At 38.7% G+C, this 24,982-nt stretch overlaps 1 protein-coding gene across 3 annotated transcripts in view; it reads right to left on the bottom strand.

Annotated features, from left to right (window-relative positions):
- Positions 1-11,457: 11,457 nt before the first annotated feature.
- Positions 11,458-24,982, bottom strand: part of apaf1 (apoptotic peptidase activating factor 1) — a 52,538-nt gene continuing 39,013 nt past the window's right edge. For all 3 annotated transcript variants that reach the window (XM_036576701.1, XM_036576702.1, XM_036576700.1), the window contains one exon: positions 11,458-13,612. In XM_036576701.1, the coding sequence (XP_036432594.1) occupies positions 13,454-13,612 (159 nt within the window). In that variant the 3' untranslated portion in view covers positions 11,458-13,453. The remainder of the gene's footprint in view (positions 13,613-24,982) is intronic.

The raw sequence follows: 24,982 nt of genomic DNA, 5'->3' as shown, positions 1-24,982 counted from the left end.
TTACAGCACAACAAGCCATTGAGGCAGGGGGGGGGCATTTTTTTTGTTTGGAAATGAGCCAAAAATAAGCACATACTTTATTTAATACTGTTATAATAGATGATAATCAATATAATATGACATTCCAAAATCAATGCAGTTCAATAGGCATTTTTACACCTTATCTATCTGCCTGGCACATAAGAGTAGCACATGGTGCACATGAAAACATATTCACAGCTTGAATAAAATCAGGCCTTCAATGCATATTTAATAATGCTATTATATTATTAAGATAAAAGCATAAGGCCTATTTGGGCCAGCACTTGTCGAGGCCAGGCCCAGTTATCTTTCGGAACACTCTGCTGTCCAAGGCGCAGCGCTGAGTGCCGAGTGTTCTGCTGACTAAAGCCATTCTGCCAGGACAAAAGCAGCTTAAAGTGGCTGCCTGAAGTAGGAAAGGTATTATCAGCAAATGACAGCCTTTACCTCCACACACACACTCACTCAGTCATACAGTGTGCATGCACATACACACTGACAGAAGCACACACACATATGCACAAACACACAGTCACAGACCCACACTGTAGTTGGGTGGGCTAATCTCTGGGGCAGCAGGCTGCAGGGTGAATGGGTACAATGCAGGCCACTCTCTCAAAAGCCTGACTTGGTGAACTGAGGCTGCAAATTGCCTTCCACTTCAGATGAGGGCCTGATTACCTAGGATCTGACTCCATCCTGCTGAAAAAAAAATAGAGAGAGAGTGAGAGAGAGAGATATCGGAATACTGGTGGTATAAAAATGCATGAATGCATCATGATGCAGTAATCTGAAAGAGGTGATTCAGCAGCACTAATTTTGCAATAATAATATTATTCATAATAATATTCAATGAGGTATGCACCTATTTCTTTACATTGGAAAAGTAAAATATGAATTTGGTTTGATTTTGTTGAAATATGTTTAAGAAATGTAATGACAGTGTAAAGTTTAATGTGTTTTTTTCATTGTCTATTTTCCACTACGGTGTTAACAGTTTTTCCAGTTACATCAGTATATTCAGTGTACTTCTAAGAAAAAATACTGAATAATACCAAAATAATCAAATGAAATTAAATTATGGTGAATTTTGAGATTTCATCATGCATGAAACGATTCCCCTCATATGGATAAGAAATACATTGGCGTGTATTTTTTATATACAAGATACATTTTAAATACATTGTTTTATTTCAAAAGGTATTTCAAACACAAATAGATTTTCCTTTTCAGTATGAACTTAAAGGGGAATTTCACTAATCAAAATTTGTGCATAATACAGTTGTGAGAAAGTGGTCTGATGTGAAATGGTGGATTTTAGAACCAGCCTCCTTACAGTGGTAGTGATAGGAACCAGCCATTATGATGTCTGCAATGCATATATACTTATTTTATTTACTAATCAAAACTATTCAAGGATGATTGCCTCGCATCATCCTGCACGTACCTCTCTGCCAGGACAGCTTTTTAAATCCCAAATCGTATCATAAAACTACCATGAAACAGTGTCTTGGGCATCAAGCATCACTTTTGTCACTGTTTAATGTAATAACGTCCTGCAAGTTAGCTTTGAATACTGAATACTTCACTAAACAGTAAATTGAAGAGAAACAACTTTTTACAGTGGTGGTCATAGGAACCAGGGGTCATGATGGGTCACACAAATGTAGCTGATTTATTTCCGATCCAAAATGCCCAGTCAGCCTACATGTGTCTTCTGAGTTTTTATATATAATGTTGATGATGGTAAAATAGTGGTAAATCTGAAAAAATCTTTGGGAACTATTTTGCCTCACGATGCCCTGCATCTACCTCTTTGGCATAATTGGCTTTTAAAAATATGTTTAGGCTTAAACTGCATCACAATAGTATTGTAAAACATCCCTCAGGCTTCAGACAGTATATACATAACCATTTCATGGAATACCTTTCTGTGAGGGAGCTTTTAGAGGCATTAAACCCTTCAGACGTCTGGTTCCTATCACCACCACTGTGAACAACTAGGGATGCTTCTCTAGAAAGAGCATTTCATCTCAAACCACTCTGAGTGACTTTGTTTGCATTTTAACATCTGAATGAATATGAATTAAAATTAGGTGGAATTTCCCTTTAAAATTGGAAGGTCAGAGGTTTGTCAAGAAATGTTTCTTTTTTCCCTTGTTTCTGTTTCTTTTTACTCTGTACTTTTCATACGGGTGAGCAGTGATGCTTTGTTCTTAATTGGAAGGATGTATGAAGCCGCTGCTGTTACTATCACTGGACTTTAAACAGCTGTTTTTGCTCTTCTCATTGAACGGTGTGTGAGAATGGTTGAGGAGGAGCAGGACAGGCTGGCCTCGCTCCTGCACTGAGGGAGGTGTAGGAGGGAAGACCAATAGCACACTGACTGCAGGCTACGGCATCTGCTCTCTCTTTCTCTGTATCTCACCCACACACATACACAAGTGGATTCATGCCATCTGACCTGACGAGAGCGAGCAATAAAGTGAACCCCAGCAGTGTGACCAGCTGACAGGAACCATTCTCTGGCCAAGGATCAGTGAGAGAGAGCGGTGGGAAAGATTACGCCTGCGCACACACTGCACTGCCCACAGCTAGCCTTTCTGCCTGCGGCAACAGGAAGGGGCAATGTCAGCAGGGTGATACGGATGGATATAGATGCCAGTGACATAAGCTTACAATACACAGTCAGTACACAAACAAATCTCATGGAATTTTCACATCTCAAATAAAGTACTCCCATAAAACGGCTCTTAGCTTGGACGTAGAAACCTCTAGAACCTTTAGATTATGGGGATGTTCTTAAAAGATTTAAGATCCTTCACACTCACACATCTCATCTCACAAAAATGATTCTTAAGGGAAAATCCATTGAAAGGTTCTTAAGGGAACCAAAAGGTTTCTTCCATGGCATTCCTCCAAAGAACACTTTCTGGGAACCTTATTTTTAGAACGTGGTGTACTAGCTACTGTTAGCGCATGTAGCATGTTAACACTGGGTGATGTACTAGAAAAGTGAACTACAGAACGCTGCATACTGAACTCAGAGGCCACAGCAAACAGGGAGTAGCCTAGCAAACCTTGAACACTGAACATTCAAAAACAAGAACTGACCCAAACTCTAGTACATTTTCCACCTACTTGACAGCTGGAACCATCATAATAACAGAACAATTTAATCGTTTTTTGCCATTTTGTATCAGTCTAAAGCCTCAACTTTGGATAATTAGCTACCCTGTTTGCTAGTTAGCTTAGCCTAGCAGCTGGTATGAAGCAATATACTGCACGGTTCTGTGCTCATACATTCACAAAAACATCACCATTTACACAAAATTGTGTTGAATCAAGCAAACCTTATACACTTATAGTTACACCTTAGACACTGTCAAGCGTGAAAATATGAGCAAAAACACTCGTTTGTGCAGGGTATCTTGGCTGCTAAAAACATTAGCATTAGCATCTAGCTATACCACTTTGACAACAAGCAATACATGTATAAGTAACAATTCTAAAAATAATCGAGATATGATATCATTCTAGTTTAATTTCTGGTGCACTTACTTGACGTGTAGTGGTCATTTTCTGCTCAGTTGGTGTTAGCTTCAGCTGCAAGAGCTATCAAACACTGAGAACACCCTCTATTAGGTGTATTAGGTCCTGTTCTGATCAGGTACCAAAAACAATGAAATTGAAACCTTTGGCCAATGGCCAGTGGAAAAAGCACAGTTCCAATTTTCTGGCACCAAAGTTTATTGTAGCCCATAGATGCTGGATGTAAGAAGAAGTTCCTCAGTACATGAGTTTTTATCCTGATGCCTTTTCACTCCCACTCAAATTGGTATTTCCTTGGTCGCTTTAAGTTGTACTTTAATCTGTTATTTCACTTTAGTCATATTATTTGACTTGAATGTGGCTCAAAGCTACTCTGCTACAGCTACACATTATTGGCACTCAGTGTGGCTCATGACATAAAACATTACGTTAACTATTCATACAGTGTGGTATAAAGTGTGGTGGAGGTCAGTGTAAGTAGAGGACGGTAACCTCCGAGGGTTTAAGTGGTGATGCCAGCAGGCCGCTGGGCAGTGATGGGCACTCAGCACGACTGATCCTTCTGTGCCAGCCTGTGTTCTGCCAGGCATTCTAGATTAATAGCACTCTACCTGCTCAATCCTCTAACCTCACAATCACCTTCACACTCATTACCCACACTGTATTTGACTACAGTTAAGGCATCATAATCATGAAAAAAGCTGATACAGTGCATTAAATGACTTGCCATGTAACTATATACTAAATATGTTGTGGTTTGTAGAAGATCCAATTTTTCTGTGAAAAGTAAAGTAAAACATGCAGAGATTACAACTGACTCCAAATCCTATTTCCTTACTTCCTCTAGAGGCAACCAGTCATTCAGTAGAGCAGACGCAGACAGTGTGCGGGTACGGCTGGAGGCATGCTGCAGTGGATTATGTAACATTTTGAAAAATAGCTTGAGAGAGAGAGGGAGAGAAAGAAAGAGTGTTTGTGTAACTGCTGCCACAAAGATCTCAAAAAAAACAAGAGCACTGAAAAATTAATGAAAGGCAAAAAAAAACAAGGCAGTAGAAAGACGGAGCAGAGAAAAAGTAAATCAAAATGTGAGGAGCACTGTGCCTGAGGACTGTGTATCTTAATTCAGTCCCAGTCTGCTCGTGGCCCTGTGGAAAACACAGTCCTTTTACTACAGTGAGGGCCCCGGCTTTGATGCAGGGTGACAGGCCTTTAAAATGTGCCTCATTAACCCAGACCTGAATCCATCTCTATGTGCAGCAAACACGTTACAGAGGTCTTCTAACAGCAGAAGCTCAAGATGTGTTGAATAAAGTTGCCCTGTTTCTTCTGTCCAAATCCTTAATTAATTTAAATTCAACTTTATTATTATTTTACCAGTTTGACGTAATGAAAAGCTTTCTCACTAGACTAGACTCTCTGGTGTAACATGTATGTTCAACATAGCAATACGAAAGACACTGTAATGTAGACACAAAACTATAGTAACACAATACTGTCTACAGTAGTAACAATATTTTACAATAGGGCAAAAGTTAAGTACTGTCACAAACAGTGCAAGATACTTTACACTAGACTAAGGCTTAGTTTCGGCCTTTCATCCACACGCAAACTGAGCTTTGGGTCACTGAAAACTGACCTTTTGCAAAACTCCTTCCAGGGTGAAGAGATTCAGAATGTTTTCAGTGTTGTTAGACAGGGGAAACAGATGCCGTGTCCAAAACAGTCCCCTAATCACTGTACCCTACATTCGAAAATCAGGATCACTATGTTGAACATATTCAACAGATATTAGAGGGAACAGAATCTGTGATCGTAGTAAACGATTTTGCACACTGACGTTGTATGGGTTTGCTCATTACTTACAAACAACGCAGTGCATTGTGGGTAACCTCTAAGGTACATTGGTTGTACACTACTGTAGCACGGCCTATGCTACCCCGGATTCAGGAAGGACACTGAAGGCAGGGTTGAGAGTTGCAGCTGCCGTATTCTTTATTTTTACTCAAAAAAACAATAAACGAAACTGAAACTGGCCACCTCTCCACGGCTACTACACTAGACTTTCCAGTCCTTTTCCCACTTGAGCTGTGGAAGTCCCAAGGCAGGACTCAGGACTTGTGTGTCGTCCACCACTCCCACCTTCTCTCCCAGCCGTCCTTGTGGGGTTTTGTCCTCACTCGGGGTTCAGGCCCCGCCTTCCTGTCGGCTCTTACAGCCATCATTGGGGCCTGGAGATGGGCACATGGCACAACCAGCACAACAGTACTGTTTCTCACCCAAAGATCAAATAGCTTAGCTGTGATCAGTTTTATTTTACACTAAATCTGGATGGGATGATGTAATAAACAGTGAAAAAATGTATGGGAACTCTGCTTGATAAGAGAAAAAAGTCTCCCGGCCAAAGTATAAGAAGTACTTTGAAGGTCTGAATAAAAATGTAAGGAGTAAAAAGTAAAAAATTAATAAAATATTTTCTCTTGAAAATATAACTAAAAATACAAGTATTGAATTTCAGTAAAACTTGAATGAAGTACAAATCTTACATACAGTATCAAAGTACAATTGGAGAGTTTTTTTTCCAAAATGCTGTTTATCCATTTATCACAATTAAACAATTAAAAAAAATAACATGTTAACATTTTTATTTCTCTAATAAAGATTATATTAAAAATGTAAGATTGTATAATGCACCATTAATATTCCTTATATATTCATTGTTAGGTTACTAAAGTCTGTTCCACCCCTGCTTTTTTTCTTTTTGTACTCTGAGGTTTGTATTTACATTATTTATTTGTTTATTGGAACATTTTCCAAATCTATAGCTTATGACTCTTAGCCTTGGCATCTCACATATGCTATTATTCATGTATGTAATCAGAGATTCAGAAATTTACTGGATCTATGATTTGTTAATACACTGAAATTCTTACACAGCCCTTCCACATATACAACAAAATTGAGAAAATTATAGGAGTGATATAGCATAATAATGAGAAAGATTATATAATTTTATAGTAACCATAGTCACAAAGCAGTTTTACAGAAATCCATGTCCAAGCCCCTAATGAGCAAGCCAAGCCGTCGACAGTGGCATCAGTGTTCATCCTGCCCTGCCTTGCCCTTGTCTTTGTCTGTTTCCTTTCTTGTTTACCTGCACTGCTCTTGACACATTCACTGCACCTGTGTCTTGTCAGTAGCCCCACCCTGTAATTAATGCAAAGTATTCCGTGTTTGTCTTCTCTAGTATTTACACCCCATGTTTCTATGTTGTTTTGAGCTTGGTATTGTCTCAGCTTGAGCAGTGTGTTTGTTACCTTGCACTAGTATGTACCCCTGCACATTTACTGTTAGCTTTGTCAGGTTTGTTTTTCTTCTTTGGCTAGTTAGCCTTCTAGCCCTGCCGGGTCTTATTTTCTTTTGTTTATGGTTCTCTCAGTGTAGTTTCTAGTCTAGTTTTTTTGTTTGTTTCTTGTCAGGGGTTATCATTCTCACTCTGTGTGAACTCTATTACACCAAACCACTTGCACTTCATGCCTCCTTGGTTACAATGAGCAACAAACCTCGAGAGGAACTCAAAAGGAGAATCCATCCTCCTCTTCTCAGCATCATGACAAAAATGTGTAAATTAGTATGTAAATCAGGAAAACAATGTTAGAAGAAATACAGTTGTCAGCACAGCATTTGACTTCTATCCCATGTCAGTGGATTAGGTATATAGGATGCCTTTGGCCTGGGGTTAGACACTATCGGTCATGATTTAGTTGCTGCACTGCCCACAGCCAGATGCAGTTTGTGTGTGGAGTCAGCTGGTTTGCAAGAGGGACAGCGTCAATCTTGATGGCTACAGCTCTGCACAGTTTATTCCTATCCCTGAATTTGCATGGAAACCTCTTTGTATGATTGATACACAGATGCTCAGATGCTTTTGTTTGTTTGTTTGTTTTGTTTTGCCAGACTGCACAGCTCACCAAAATTAGTCATCGGTCTACCCAACTGGTGGGCTGATTAATTGACTGACTACTAATTGAGCAACTGCCTGACCAGTGACTGGTTGACTGACTGGCTGAACCCACATGGCTGTCTAATTGACTAGTTTACTGTTCAGCCTACTAACTGCTATTCATTTGCTGTGGCTACAATATTTGTAAAAAAGAAAAAAAAATGAACACTGAAAAACAACAATAAGTGACTAGTTGCTACACAGAGGGTCCATGTTCCTCTTCTAATCACTCCATAGGTAGCTAGTTATAAGGATTTAACAGTCGCATCCTTCTTTGAAGAGCCAATTTCCTACATTTTTGTGTTTTATTTTTTTCATCTGAGATCCACCTATAACATTTGTGTGGTTTTACCTACTTTAAAATAAACAGGCTGTTTTAACTGTGCCTTTAAGACTGATATATGCAAATGTAAAAGCTCTGTTCTAATTGGCTGTACTGTATTGTGCCTTATTCGAAAACTACTCCGAGCTGTGCTCCTTAGAATTTTGAGTTGGTGGGGTTAAACTGCTATAGGCCTTAACAGGTGAATAAATGTAAATGAGTTGGTTCCAGTGAAATCACAGAAACAGTGAATTCCTAACAGGCTGGTTTTTGCAGCTTAGTTTCCATTAATAGACTGTACAGACTGAGGCGTGAATGGTACATTCTGGTCCTGCAGCTGAAATGTACCATGGAGTGGTTACACCTACTTTCCTTGGTTGGGTGCTTAAGCTTTTTTTTGGAATTGCTCTGGTGTTACAGGTCCAGGGAATGTTAGCAGGTTTCTGCACACTGGAAACTGACTCGGCAAACACTTCTCACTGTCACTTCATCCACACTGTTTGCTCTGTGGCTTCTCTTGTGCTTCCTGAGGTCAGTAATGGGCCTGCCTGTGGCACCACTTTGTCACCTTTGAGCTTCATTTACACACTTTCAGCACTTTGCATTTGCTTATAAACAGGTGATTGTCAGTTACATGCATCACAATGTATTGTCTCCAATAAAGAATTAGTTCTCCTCTAGTTAACAGACACCTTAAGGGACTTTGTTTAGGTTTTACGGAAGTGATAAAGGATTCCAAAATGCACATTAACCTGCAATATCCATGTAAGAAGACTGCAGTAAGAAGGCAATCTGGTTGTTAGTGAGTGGTGGGGGGTGCAGTGTGAGACAGTTGGACATGGCAGCCCACTGTCTGCCTGCTCTCATCAGCCAACTGCCAACAGGAAGCCTCCCAAACAGACAGAGCGTGACCACTGCTGTGTCAGCAATCCCAGCCCTTAGAGAGCTCACACACACGCACACACACACACACACACACACACATACACACACACACACATTGTACGTCACACACATATATACATATATAGTACACACCAGATAGGCCTATGTTTCTCTCTCACACACATACTTAGTTATAGGTAGAGGTTATGACAGCGGTGAAGTTATAGCTTTGAACTGATTACAAATTTTGCAATCCCCTGATTTTCATTTCTTTGAACTCCTTTGATACAAGTTCAATAGAGAGAGCATAAAGAACATCTAAATAATTTAAACTAATTGCTATCACTCATCAGTCCAGGAGGAGTTGTTTAGACTTCAAAGCAAGCAACTATTTTTACAGAGGCCCTAAAGAGCCATGGATTCACATTTTTTTAGTTCAGTTTATGAGATTATTGAGATTTCAAGATCTTGAGATATTTATGACATCCTCATGACATAATGAATATTACTTCAATACAACAGTGTTCATTATGTTGTAATAATATATATATATATTTATATAGATATAATATATAGATATAAATAACTTGAGATCTTGCGCGAGCAAAACATTTGAGATCTTGTGTGAGCAAAACATGGCAAAACATTTGTTTTGCCATGATCATGACAAATATCACAAGATCTCGAGAAAACAAATGAAAATAACACAATAGCACAAAAAACATGCAAATCCATGGCCCATGGCTTTTGTAATGTCTCTGTTCATCATTCTCATAGTGATGGCAGGATATTGCTTTTCTTTTTTGATACCAACAAGGCAGAATTAATTGAAAAAGTATTGATGCCTGAGTACTGAATACACTGTTGCAAATGTAGTAAATAACATATCGTCACTGTCACAAAAAATGATGAACAGACCAATAGAAATGATCCATAATTGCTTGGAATGAAATTCTGCTTTCTCCTGTAATGTTGCCATTTTGGAGCTACTTGTTTTTTTTTTATTATTTATTTATTTTTTGTTTGTTTTTAATAGCAACAATATTTGATTACACTACATAAAAAGTAACGTTCAGAATACATTTAGAACACTAATACAGCAGATGGGGAAAAAACTCTTCTGTTGTAATTTATATTTTGTTTGCACTGTTCCTCGCTGGTATTGGTTGGCAGTTTTTTTTCATATAATTCTTCTACTAATACGTTTCATAATTAATTCACTTATTAAAATTAAATTTCAACAATCTCATGAACTAAGCACAAAATTCACCCTATCTTAATAATGAAATCAAGCTAATTTTACTATAAAGTGGGCAGCTATGTGAATTTCAGTTATTGACATAAGTAACTTGCCAAGAAACACCTGCACCAGAGTCCAGTACAACATCGATGCTAAGGTCACATGTTCCCTACTGAGGAGTTCTCATCCCTCAAAAGAGTAGAGTAACACTGAGATTAATAACTGATCACATTGATTTATCAGTCTACTCAGGCTTTAGCAGAGCTCAGTAACACTGAGATTAATAACTGATCATGTTGATTTATCAGTCTACTCAGGCTTTAGCAGAGCTCAGTAACACTGAGATTAATAACTGATCATCACCTTGATTTATCAGTCAACTCAGGCAAAGCTGCTTTTTTAGTTCTTCTTTGAGTACCTCTTTATACATGGAGCAATGAAATAAAATAGCTAATGAACAAACATTGATGGTGTTTCTTTTAAAGATGTTTTATAAATACATGGATTTAATGGGTACGTATTCTCCTAAAAATTTAGGAAAAGGTAACGTATTCTGAATATTGCCTTCACAAAATGCAACCTGGACAGAAGACAGATAATTTCAGTACTATGAAAGCTTTAACATGACATTTTAAACAAAGCACTTTACTGAAGATGAACATTTTAAAGTAGGACATCATGCTCAACTGACTCAAAACACCCTACTATCCCACAGGAGGAAACACAGAGCTAACAACATCACATCACACAGGGTGAGTAAGTGCTATTTTAGGATAGATTTATTACAGGATTTACAGGATTGGATCATGTTCATCCTTTCTTACTCACAATATCCACTCCAGTGTTTCCTGTTGATATCGGCCCCAGTGCTGATATGCATCAATACTGATATGCCATCTGTACTTTCTTTCCATTACTATAAGAGTTTGTAGTTGAAATGGGGACAAATTGCCACAGTGTAATTTAGTGGTTTACAAAGATTTTAAATGGACTTTTATTTTACATCTTACTTTAAAATTTTAGTCATATTATCAAAAATACACTGCAGTGATTTCTCAAGGCAGTAACAGTAAGCTCAGTACCTACTTATATTAGTTTAGTCATTAAGCCAAACAAGTTTGAACTTGTTCAAAGGATTCTCTCACAGCTGGTGACAGATCCTCTTAAGGAAGATGTTATTTTAGGCTGACAAGAAATGATCAGCTGTGCATTGCCGTGTTTGTGGATGAGCCTATTAGTGAAGAGAAGATTTTGTACAGTGCATTAGAAACATGCTACTTCAGCTGGTTTTAACAGAATACATTTATGGCTATGTGAAAAGAAAATTAAAAATCCTAAAGAAGACTATATTTATAAGCTAGAAAACTAACAAAATGCTTTAAACAAGCTGCCAAGAAGTTGAAATAAAGAGAAATAACAGAGAAATAAACAGTGTAAAATGTATCCAACAGTTTTATTGAAATGTTAACAATTGTGTTGTTAACTATGTGATTGCCATGCAAAACACAAACAGTGGAAACAGTTTCACCTGAGTAGACCCCATTTCATTCCATGACAAGCAAAAACACAGACCTGTACTGTAAAGGCTTCCAGTGCCATAGGGGAGTATCAAAAACAAAGCCTTAAAAAAGTCATTTTCACAGAGAGAACCATCACAAAAATCAGTCTGAATTCAGAGTCCAGCACCATATTAGGAACATCCTTCAGCAAATAAGATCACGCTTTTATTTATCTGAATTTAAAGACATTTTCTTAAGTACCATTTCAATGTTTTTTAACACGCCTTTGCCAACCTTGTCGCCACTTGGTGTTTGCCACACCTACGTTACACACTGTCCCAAGGAGGGGACAGTAAGGAGCAGAACACATTTGCTCTCGGCTAGGTTAGCCTCAGTGGGCAAATTAGCTTGCCATTACAAGCTTTGCATATAATATATATAAAATTGAACAATTTGTTTTGTCTGGTTGTAAGCCTTGGTTTAGAAGCATTATTGCATTTATTTTTTGTTGCCTTTATTTTGTTGTTGCTAGCTGTGTAGCCTTTAGCTTGCTAACTAGGAAGCTAGTAAAGTAATGAAGTTGTTTGAGCAGTCATGCATAACAGATGAAGTCTGGTGCCCGAAACTTAGTATGAACAGCAAATCAAATGATTCTGAATTATTAGGAATTTTATTGCTATGGCTTATAAACAGCTTTGTCCACCATTTCGGGTTTGCAAAGCGAAATGCAATGATTTCTAGGCAAGTTCTGCTGTTGAAGTCGACACTTGTGTTCACTCCCTCACCCCTCTGAGTGCTCATCTAACACATTTCACTTCAGCTAAAGTAAGACGGCATTGGGAATTCCCTCGAGGGGAAATGAAGATGCGAAATTAACGAGTTCATGTTTGAAACGGGTGGTTAGTTTTTCGCTAACGGGTAACACACAGCATGGAAAAGTTAACAGGATCGTTTGACCAAAATGCACCACCCCTTTAATTTAATAATAATGCCTGACCTGAGCCAGAAAAAAATGTTATTCATCTATTGCTGCTACTGTGCTTCTCCACTTGTGTGTGCTTGCCAGCACTTTGGGTCTCTTTTGAATTCTCAGTGAAGACATGCATGTAGACTTTCGCATGTCCATCATCTTTTGTGTTACAGTCAAGTCCTTTAAAAACTTGCTGACTGAGCTGCTCTGGACTCCTTATTTCTGGGGTGACAGGAGTCACTCTTCTTGATTGCTCATTCTAGAGAACAGAAAGTCTGCACACATAATACTGGTAAACGTAGAACTAGTGCAAATCTACCCAAATAATGCCTGGCTGGATCTTTTGATTATAAAGCTGAAGCAAATATTATTACTTTACAGAACCCCGTTCACATGTAGTCTCTTAGTTTTAGGTTATTCATAAATTACCTATTCTTATATTGTTCCTGGCACATCAAAGAAAACTGACAAGGCTCTTCACAGTAGTATATTTTTGGAGATTGTAAGGCTTCAGATCAAACGCTCAGGCACTGAGGAGCCGAGACAGAGCTTCTTACTGCCTCCAAAAAAAGATAAAAATATGCCAGGGAGGCTTTTGTTAATGTGGGTCATAGCGCACACGTTTCAGATTAGAACACCAAAGACACAGATTGTCCTAGAAAAGCAATGATTCACTTTCTCAAGGCAAAATAACGCAGTTAAGGCAGGTCATTTTCTTAAGTTCATAACCAACATTGAGCTAGAATATGACAATAAACAAAGATGTATAAAACCTTTCGTCCAAATAAGCACCAACACTGAAACTAGAGCACTACAAAGACTGATTACGCTGTTCTCTCAGAATGCAGGGACAGCTGATGTAAAGGCTTTGCAATAAAGCGTAGAAAACAGTGAGTTCGGAATGGTAAGAGTCTGTCGTTTGGTGTGATCTTAATGTCGGCTCTAGAGTTTTGTCGCCATTCTAGAGCTGTCCTCCTTCCACCTGCTTCAGGATGTACAGGATTCCAATGTTGTCAATGGTGACGAATGTTTTGAAGTCAGGTGAGACGTGGATGCGCTTCAGATTGGCTCCTGTGGTGTAGAACGTCTGCAGGGCTTCTCCTCTCTCCACGCTCCACCACTGCAACAGAGAAAGGAAAAAACGTACAGGTTATACAGGGTTTTTACTGGTAAAACACACAGCAGTTTTAATTAATTTTCATGGCTTCCTAAGAATTTTAATTTGTCTTTTTTAAAGATTCTGATTACTTAAATCAATTGTCAAAAGATCAGTTGATTACTTATATAACTAATAGTGACAGCTCTACAAGCCATTAGCTATAAAAAGCGGAGACGAGCGCAGGAGCACACACAGAGGAGCGCTCTTCAGGGGGAAGTCTTAATATGGCAGTTTCACAAGCAATAACACTTGAGCTTTGTTGTCAAGAAAGAATTATTCTCGGACTGGGTGCCAGACTGTTATGTCACTGTTGGCTGCACTACCTACCCCACCTGTCCATGGAGGAAGAAGGGCTGCTTGTATCAAACCATCTGGCACCCAAGCGTAATATTCTAACAAACAGGCAAAGGATTTCAGCTACATTTTCTCAGGCTTATTTGTGAGGCAGAGCTTCTTGTAAAAAAAAAAAGAGAGAGAGAAACAAAAAGAAAAACGTGTTAATAGAACCGTCATTGGCGCATGTAAAGAGAACGCCAGTCCTGTAGGTAGGAAGTGGCCCAATATAATCCACTCCAAGCTCCAAACTAGTTTGTGAAATTCTCATTACTCTGAGGAAAAGGAGGCCACTGCACAGCGAGCAGCCAAAGCATCAGCGACAAGAACTGATGCTTTTAACCACATGTTTGTTTTCTTACAACCACCACATGCACATCCAACAGATTCATTAATCATACAAAGCTTTGAGTGAATAAATGTGTCTCATTTGCATTTTAGCAGATAGTGGCCAGAGCGAGCGCAGAGCTGCAGTGTGAGACCGTTTAAACAGCAGACCCATCTACAGTATCTCCAGTGAGGACTCCGGTGAAGATACAACAGCACACTCACACACCCACACACATCCACCTTAACACTCAGCAGCTGCTGCAGAAAACCTCCACTGTCTATCTGTTACCTGTAAGATCAGTTTAAAATCACTCTGCAACAAGAGCCAGAGATATGGTACGAAACAGAGTTAAATTAATCGAGGGAAAAAATCTATTTAACCATTAACTTCTGTTCAAAATTAAGAAAGTTTTTTCCTAGGTCCTGTAAAGTTACCATTTCGGAATACAAGGTTTTGTTGCGACAGCGACGATATGTTAGTTTTAGTTATACCTGGTCGATAGGGCAATGAATTTCAATGATGGTAGTGACTGACAAGTTAGCCAATGACAATGAAGACGATAACCATGTTGGGCAAGAACACTGACAGAGAACACTGACATTTTTTTCTGCATATTTTAGTGCACAATTTTGTAAAATACAAAATATGTGATATTTTGCACAGGCCATATGTTTTATTTTTTCCAATGTTAAATTCAGCAAATAAACAGTAACAATACATTAAAATGTGTTCTCTGAAGAGGCTGTGTAACTTGATTTAGAAAATCAACATAACATGTCATTTGACCAGGGACAACCAAATGTTTGCATACAGCTTAACACTTACATTAGCTTCTTGTTACCTACTTTAGCTTCTTAGCTCCAGTACAAAAGTAAAGAAGGAAACTTCAGACAGCAAACATGTCCTGGCTGATGGACTACATTTGGTGTAAGGGGGGATAACTGTGTGAAACTATTTCTTCAAGAAGTAAAATGCAGGACAGCGTTGAGAAGCCTTGCTGAACTCTGCTCTGCTGCAGCCTATAAAGGTCACCCAGTCGCGCACACGCAGATGGTGGCAGAAGCAGTGAGTAATGGCTGATGGTCTGCTGTGTAGAGAGCTCATATGAGAAACAGCCAGCTGCTGCCTTCAGCACAAGCACTGTGAGGACACATAGCACATCTGTCTGCACCCGCGTCCACCACAGCAGCTCAGTCGTTATAACTGCAACATACAGCTGCATGCAGCAAAGAGTGCAAAACAACCCCACCCCAGCGTGATTAACACAGTGATTTATATATAGGCGGCACAACAGAACATTACGCGCAGTAAATCTAGCAGAGGCGCTCTTATGCAGTCTAAAAAACATCATGAAACAAGGCCAACTTCAATTATTCAACTTGTGAAAGGCAGATCTCCCCCCAATCCACAACCATCCCCCGACCCCCCCACTGTGCACCCTGCGTCTCTCTGATTCTGTCTGCGGCCACAGAGCAGCTGGTGGTTGCATTGCATACCAGCTTTCAAAAAATAAATACATAAATAAATAAATAAACGAGCCCATCTCATCTCTGTTTTAAAAGTAACTGCACTGGTCTCCTGTATTTGAAGTGCTATGACTGTTTTTTAAAACTTGTGCATCTCATTGAATATCTGTCTGTTTACGATCCAGCACATGATCTAATATCTTGTAAAAACCAGGAAAAGTGGCGATGCCTCTTAAACCATTAAAGCAATTAAACGTGATTGTGTAGCTAATTGCGATTAATAGCTTTGGCCTTATTTGCTTAAACCTGATCCTAAAGAAAGATTTTTTTTCCCATTTAAAAAGCATTGCATGTTCTTACAGCTGTAAGAGTGGACAAAATACACCTAGTCAGAATGTATTTATTACTTTCAATAATTCAAATTGAATTAATCATAGTTCCATTACGTTTCATGAAAATGAAAGATGTGATTTCCATTTAGTGATCACCGTTTCCAATGGTAAGTGGACCTGATAAGATGGTTAATGAGCACATATATAAGCTAGCTGTACCTAATAAAGAGCTCTGTGTAAAAGCAGAGCTGAGCTGGGATGTAAAGCAGTCTGTGGAAGCACAGAGAGACGTGTGTGGCCATGAGTGTGCTCTGTCTCCATTAAGCGCTATGGCACGCTCACAGGAGAGCACATTCCTTTGGGAGAAAGGCACAAAAGAGAAGAGAGAGCGACCTTGCTCCAGTGTACACATCAATCACGCCATCCAATCAGAGTAATGCGGCGCAACGTCTTAACAGCAAGACTCAATGGCGAAATGGTGAGAGCTGAAGGTGAGAGAAAGCCATAAAGACTCAGAGCTTCAGGAACACACGCAAGACAGCAACGACGGAAAGCACAGAAATCACAGTGTTTGTTCTGATAACTGAAAAATGAAGGTTTTGTAGCAGGCGCTGCGAGAGACCGGCTTTATGAAAGGAGCCCCTGGCAGCTTCTCATCGCTCATAAAGAGATGAATTGAGAAAAAGGTAGGAGAAAATGGAGGACAGGTACTAGGTGAGTCTGCAAGATAAAGACAAGAGCTCAAAATGGTCCCCTAATCACTACTGCCTACAGTGGAAATCTGGAGCACTTTATAGAACAGAAGGTTCAGCAAAGGGACAAATAACGTTCATGCTGCTTTACTCTTCGAGTGACAGGAGCCAATCAAATGTCACCACCATGAATAATTACCACAACAATTTTCCGCCAAACACACGGTTAGTAGACTGACTAATCAGAAGACTTTTATTATACATAAGGATGTATATAAAGAGAAGAAATCAAACAAAAACAACTTGTGTTGTATTTTAAAAGACGATTGACGTGCCAATAAAAAACAACTGTTAAGGCTTTCTTTTACAGTCTAGGTAAGCTCTAGGCACTAAACTGGTAAGTGTCAGGAACATACTCTGAAGTCCTGGATAATTATTAGTGGGTAACATGATGACGAGTTCCACAGCAGTCTAACATATACAGTATAAAAGTTTGGACACAAATAAAGCAGTGTTTATATAGTATGGACTTGTTTATTACTTATGAAGATCGACAGAACTGAATCTGGGCTATAGAAGAGAGACGTTACTCTTACTGTGATTATATTGGGTCTTTATCATTTACTTTACTGCTTGAACATGTGGAATTACAGTGAAATTTATTGTGATGATGTTTGTACCAACTTATTGCTCCAAATATGTATGAGGTATTTTAATATGTCCTTTATCAGTTTATTGGTTTATTAGCTAAAACCTGTTACTCATTCCAGTGTGGTTTAGTTAATCTGTATTACAACCCAATGCAACCCAAAATAAGTAATGAGTATTACTTTGGAGTGTGTACCTTACACCTTCCTGCTAAATATCTACAATTTATGGGACTGTAAAAGAAAGCATTATATTAATACTAAATTACTTTAATTAAATGATAAAGTGGGTTTGAAATAATGCCTGAACAGGCCTGTGAGACACATTTTTAAAGCCTTTGTGGTTTATTATGATAATTTGAATGACATTTCTAAGAATCAACATGCCATGAACACTACGGCATTTAACAGTTATCAGTGTATTTAATCCCAGATATTTCATTACAGGCCTAATTGTGTGATTATGTACCAGCGTTAGGCTACCAGTGGTACCTTATAGATGCCACTGTGAATTTTACTGCATTGCCATTTCATTATATGTATAAGAATAAAATAGTTTTTCATAAACCTAAGGGACTGTCTCACTTTTTTAAATGCACTTTTTTACAGAATTTACAGAATTTATGATTAGTAACCAGTCTTGTTCCTATATTTACATGGGTTTGTTCATCACTAAACAGTAGTCGCATTTAATCCTATGAGATGCTGCATTACGAGTACTCAGTTTCCATAAGGGTACACCAGTTGTACACTGTCTATTGCATGGTATTGGGAATTGAAAGCGTGCACTGTACATTCTCCACTACAAAGATACAGACTCCCCTGTTTACTATATAGTGAATAGGACACAGTTTTGACCACAGCCAATCATTCTTTGATACAAGCCTGGAAGAAATCACACCCTGGAGAAGAGATGCAGTCTAGACAGGGTTCACACAACAGATGAGAGAGAGAGCTGAGACTTAAGGGAGTGAGGGAAGGAGGGAGGGGTCAGTATCAAAGGATTAATGACCAAACAGCTAGTGCACGAAAAAATAAAGGTTTGGAGAAAGGTCTGCCTGGTCTGTACTTTAAAACCTCAAAAGAACTGGACTGCAATGAGCCAAACAATACTGGCCTCAGCTGACCTGAAAGACCATTTTTATTTCATTGTTTGACTCTGCTGAGGCATATTCTCCAGCGGGAGTGTGTCCCAGCAATCAGCTTTGAGCTTGTTTCTTTCATTACTGCTAAAGGCTGGCTTCACTCACACAAACACATTTACACATTTCATTGTGTTCAAGAGAAGTTGACAGTTATTAGTGACATTTTGCTGTATATTCAAATCACACACTGATAAGTAATGATATGTAATTACATAATTATATAATTAATTACATGGTTAGTTACATTAATTATGTTTACACAGAACTGACAGGTTCAAGTCCATATTTCTGAGCTCTTCTGTTTGGTTTCATGTCAAAAAAGACAAAGGCATGGCAAAAGTTCCACAAACCAAAACTGAATACACAACAGCATTCCTCCAATTCATATTGTTAAAATCATAACAGAATATCTGCTCATCTACTTACAAACACAAATGTAGTATTAAGATTTTAAAATATGCACTTTCAACAGAACTTGTATGCACGTCTCACTGAACTACGAGCGAGAAATAATAAAAAAATAGGAGGTGTTTTAAGATGTACGTAGTTGTACCAATCACTTGCACAAATTGAAACATTTGAATGCCAGTTACACTTCTGACCAAATAGTTATGGCTCTGTACTTCGGCTTCACCAATCTAATGTTATCATGTGATGCTATGCTGAAGACTACACCGCCTGTGTGTGTGTGTGTTTATCAGTGGAGAGTTAAACTGGTTTTGACATCTTTCTTTTTCTGTCATCTCAACTGCAGTGGCTTTTCCTTTACCCCAGGCCAGGAGGCTCAACAGCCCCAATTACATAAGAGTAATGTCATACCTCTCTCTGTCTCACACACACATAAACACACACACACATAGTTATGAAGGTGTGCATGAGGACTGCTGTATGAGTAAAGCTGTGTACAGCCAATCAATAAATCTGCCTGCAAATGTTGAAAAAATATCATATTTGCATAAAATTATATTTATATTTGTAAACATACACAAATTGGTCATTTGTAATTTTATAAAAATGAAAGTCAAACTATTCACAAAGTATTGTGATGTCTGAAAGATGTTTTGCTTACCCACTGAATAACTAATGTGCTGTTGGGTAACTGATTTTAATGTAGTCACATTTTTTGGGGACCTAAATAAAAAGCCTGTTTACACCTCGCTTTAACTTGTGTTACGTGTCCAGATCATAGCTGGATAAAACAAATTCCATTTACACTTTTCACTAAAAAGCATCCACAGTGTGACCAGATCCGGTACTCTCCCCGCATAAAAAAACATATCAACACATGCCGTTACCATTTTACTTTTGTATTTTTTTCTCTGTTATGATCCTAGTCGACAAGCTTGGCTTGGACACTCATTGGCCCACAGTGCAAGAGATGTCTTGGTTTGGGGCTAAATTCAGCTTTGTGTATACTCCATCTTCCGTTTCATTTCTTATTTCCTCCCATGATAGCCAGCACTGATCAGACGCACTTCCGCTCACATAATTGTGGTCAAGATCTGTCTCTGACTGTGATTTGACTGATTTGATCATCATCCGATCACAATGCATCCTAGGGATGCTGACACTTGGCTTCTCATGCAGTCAAATGAAATCCAAACGTAATCTGTTCACCAAGAACATGTTGATGCAAGGTGTAAACAGGCCCAAAGAGTTAATATGTGCCACCCTATTCAAAGTACCCACTCTTTCTGTCTCTGTCTGTCTCTCTCACCTTGAAGAGACGTGTCTGCCATACTTTGTCTGTGTTCTCTATCTGTATACCTGTAGGTGTGTGTGTGTGTGTGTGTGTGTGTGTGTGTGTGTGTGTGTGTGTGTGTCAGTCTGCTGTAAGGTCACTCCTGTTTGGCACACACTTTGACAGTCTGACAGAATTGTCATTACTCTGCATCACTGAGCCACAGCAGCTTTAAATGTGTGTGTGTGTGTGTGTGTGTGTGTGTGTGTGTGTGTGTGTGTGTGTGTGTGTGTGTGTGTGTGTGCGCTCCATTCACCATTCACTTCTCAATCAAATGGTCCAGTTATTATGCAGAGCAGCACAGACCATGAAAAATCCTGCCCACTCTACTCCCCCCACTATCAGACCTCAGGACAGGACCCCTCATAAAGGCTGTCCAGTTGCCCATGCATAAACCACCATTAAAGTGATGGTTCTGCCAAAAATCACATCCTCTTTACCCTAAATGTAGTTGGTCAAGACATGTTTGGTGCTTTGATTCTTTAGTTTTGCATTGGAGCTATGAGGCTAATATATTCCTTTTTAGGTACATCAATGCTTCAGTGCAAAACTAAAGAACCTTCAGACGCTAAACATGTCACAGCTGATCAACTACAGTTGGGTTCAGTGTAATATTACGTGAATATGATTTTGGCCAAAACATCACTACAAGCCAGTATTTCCAAAATTCCGCTTCTGACCAGCGTATTAAAGACCAACGGTATGTTTTTATAAACACAGTGCAGTCTGAAGCCACATCTTTACAGCCTATTACTCAAAATGTCAGATTTCTGATGTGGCCCATTTCTCTTAAAGTCAAGCTGTTCCCCACATCTCCTCTGGCTCCTCTCAGGAGGGAAGAGCTAAATGGAACATTATTTCATCCACCCTGCTTAAAAGACTGGAAATAAGACAGAAAAGATTCTGAACAGTGGACAGTTTTGATGATCTGAGCCGTGGTATTCTCTCTCTCTCTCTCTCTCTCTCTCTCTCTCTCTCTCTCTCTCAAAGGTCTGCTGTACAGAACCATTAACTCTTCCATGCTGCCATGCCTGCTTAGTTCATTTTTCATTTTGTCTCTCATATCATGCTGAAGATAGAAGTTGAAAGTATGGAAGCAAGTTTTGATTTTTAAAACTTAACTAAAATATTTTACAGTTTAGCCAATTTGGCAACAAGCAATTCCTAGGCTTACAGTGATGTGCTCCTATTCCATTACTATGTATTACATAAGAAAGGGTCACAGTATTAGTCTGTTCCTTTACCAGTTTTAAATTGAAAGGTTTCATTCCAAAACACATTATAGACAACAGTCAAGAATTTTGTTTTTATAATTTGGTGAGAGTGGCCTATTAATGCTATATTGTAATTAACACTATTGTAAGTAGAGAAATAAAACTGTCAGCTGTTATTGTTTTCCAAAACATGTTGTATCCAAAACTATCCAAAACAAATGGATATACATTATTTTGAAAAAAAGTCTGAATAAAACACAGCAGACTGACAATGAATTCAGGAGCACTTAATCGACATTTTACTGTCCGTTAAACATATAAATATGTTTCTTTTTAAGTGTAGTTCCCAGAGATCTGTCCTGTAGTGTATATGAAACTTCTATTTCTTTCACTGAGGAGCATTATAAACAGAGCACAGATTCTGAACAACATCCTCAAGAATGGAATAAAAATACACCAACAAATGCCAGCTTAAGAACCTAAGCTACCAATCTACATAAAACCCTCTTCACTGCTGTCCTCCTACTGAGACTGAATCTTTATACAGGAGCCAAATGAGAACAATAGTCTTGTAATGCAGTGTGTATTTATTGTTGTTGTGTTGCTGTTGTGTTGTACAAGTGTGTTATGATGAAGGTGAAGAATCAGGGGTCCTGAGAGTGAGGCGTGCGAATTACTATGGGCCTCAAATCACTGGAGGAGACGGGTGAGAGAGTGTATGTGTTTAACTGAACTGACGCCTCTCCCCTGGTGGAGCTCTAATATCCTGTCTGACCTACACATCTCACTCTTCTCTCCTCCAGGTAATCTCTATCTTTCACACACTATATTACACTCTGTGTCTCACAGGACACACACACACACACCGACATGAGCAGGAACTATTTGTCATTTATGTGTGAAAGCAAAACAGCACAAAGACAGATATTGCCAAACACCACGGTCATAAATCACTCACCACCCCCCATCCTGACATACAGAGCACGTACACCTGCACACATTCACAATATGGACAGGACACACTGACAGTGGCAGTATTTTATGAGCGCACTGAATGAATGTGATGAAAGGCATTACTGACAGCGGATGGTTTTATACGGCAAACAGCTGACCTAAAACAACAACTTACCACTTCAATCAACAAATCCATTACTATTTTCATTTTTTAACAGCTTTAGCATCAATTGCATCAAACTACAAGATTAAAAGATCAAAAATGCTAGCATGTGTAATCATGTCCTTATAATCACAGTTGAGTTTTCTCCAGCATACAGTACTGTGCAAGAGTCAGAGATTTATAGAATTTCCTGTCAAAATGGCCATTAAGTACAAGTTGGTCTGTTGTCAGGAGACATTTCTGAGAAGAATAAGATAATTCACTTGCATAACAAAGAAAAAGACAAAAGTAAATTAAATAAAAAACAAGAGTTTCCTAAAATTATTACACTGTTAAACAATAGATAATAGAGGGAAAGCTGGACTTCTAGCAACGGTGCAAGACCTGTAGACCACCAAAACTGACACCATCAGATAAACAGTGCTTAAAGCTCCACTCTTGCTTCAGACCTGAAAAAATCCACCGTTCTTTCTGTCCATCTTTCCACTGTGAGAAGACATCTCAACCCTATGAGTCTGAAAGGATGTGCAGCTGTCAAGAAGACATTACTGAGAAAAGGAAACAGACAAAAAAAGAAAAACACTTGCAAATCAAACAAAGAAGCTGCTGGTGTTCTCAGAACAATGAGTAACTTGTACTGAATAGCTGCTTTGACTCAAAAAGAAAAAAATGAAAGGGGGTCTCTGACTCTTTAGAGTACTGTACATCCTAACACAAAGACAAGATAAATAACGGTTCTTGTTGGTATCTACATACAGAGCATTTGCCATTAATTTGTGAATGACAATTAGCTTATTTGTTTTTCACTTTATTCCTCTATCCAAATAATGTAACACATAAAACATAAAAAAGCTTGTACTCATAGTGTGTGGGTGTGTGTGGGGGTGTATGTGTGGGTGTATGTGTGGAGAGTGGCAGTGCTCAGTGGTTGGTTTGGATGAAAGACCAGCATGTGTAGAGACTGCAGCATGAACATGAAAAAGCATGAGAAATGAAAGAAGAACTGAACTAACTCCCAGTAAACACACATCACCAGGAAAAAGAAAAAAAACACTGATCAACTGAGATTTCTCCTTGAAATGACCTTCAACCAGACAGAAGAGAAGAGAAGATTAGAGAAGAGAAGAGAAGAGAAGAGAAGAGAAGAGAAGAGAAATTCCCTTTTCTGCTGTCAATAATCTAGGTCTGACACAGACCTGCTCTACATACTGTTACACCCAATGTGCACATGGGCTTATTCTATTAAAGTCAAATCCTGAAATATGGATCAAAATAGTTTTTTTTCTCCGTTTTGTAATCTAAAACCCCCAGAAGATACTGTACATTGTTCCAATGTGAAATGCACAGAATACACTGCTTCACTGTAATTACTGGAGAAAAATCACAACCAGCTTTGCAAAAGCTTCAGAAATGGCTCCAAATAAACCAATTATCCATAAGTATGTATTTACCTATCCCCACCTTTAATGAATGCATAAGACTGCCAGCAACAGCTCCAAGGCTTCGCTAGCAAGGACAGAACATGCATAAGATAGAACATGAATAAGAACGACCATGTTAAATATGCTTTTGCTGGCTGTCAACCAACAAGCCTTTGCTTTAGTTCCAAAGGATAGCACTAGAAATAACTGTCTGTCCTTTATTTACGACAACATATGAGCGTCCAACGTCAGGCTCTGGCTCTTTGCTTAGTGCATTTTGTGCATTTTCTCTACTCTCAGTTTAACACATAGCATTCAGAGTTCAACATTTCTCTGTAGAGGATGTTACCTTATTTTCACTTAGAAAACAAACGTAATATAAACAGGGATGCCCAAACTTTTGCATATGGCTGTACATCCGTCTATTCAGCCTGCAGCAGTTTAGCTCCACCTATTCAATCTACAGCAGACTCGGCTGTTTTCTGAATAATGCACAATGCAGGGAAGCCAATTGAAACTGAGCTCAAATTCACCAGTAAAACTGCTCGAGACAAAGAGCAGTAATGACAATTCACAAACCAACTGCCACAGAAAAAAAATATAAACACATGGTTTGATCCCAGGGTTGGGAGGGTTACTTTAAGAAAAATAGTCAGGTACAGATTTACCAGTTAAAAATGTCACTTGTAACTCAATTATGTTCTGTTATGTTACTTTTGCATTACTTGTCCTTTTAAAATCAAAATTCATGTCACAGTTTCAGCAGGATGACTTCATAACAAGATAAACAGAAATGCACAGAAACAATACATGTGATGTATAATAGTCTGTGCACTATGAGTGCTTTATGTGCTATGTGTATGTCAAATAATAAATGTTATTAAATGTTTTG

The sequence above is a fragment of the Colossoma macropomum genome, unplaced genomic scaffold (assembly GCF_904425465.1).
Source record: "Colossoma macropomum unplaced genomic scaffold, Colossoma_macropomum, whole genome shotgun sequence".
In the NCBI taxonomy this organism is placed as follows: domain Eukaryota; kingdom Metazoa; phylum Chordata; class Actinopteri; order Characiformes; family Serrasalmidae; genus Colossoma; species Colossoma macropomum.
This window is presented reverse-complemented; position numbering and strand designations above follow the sequence as displayed.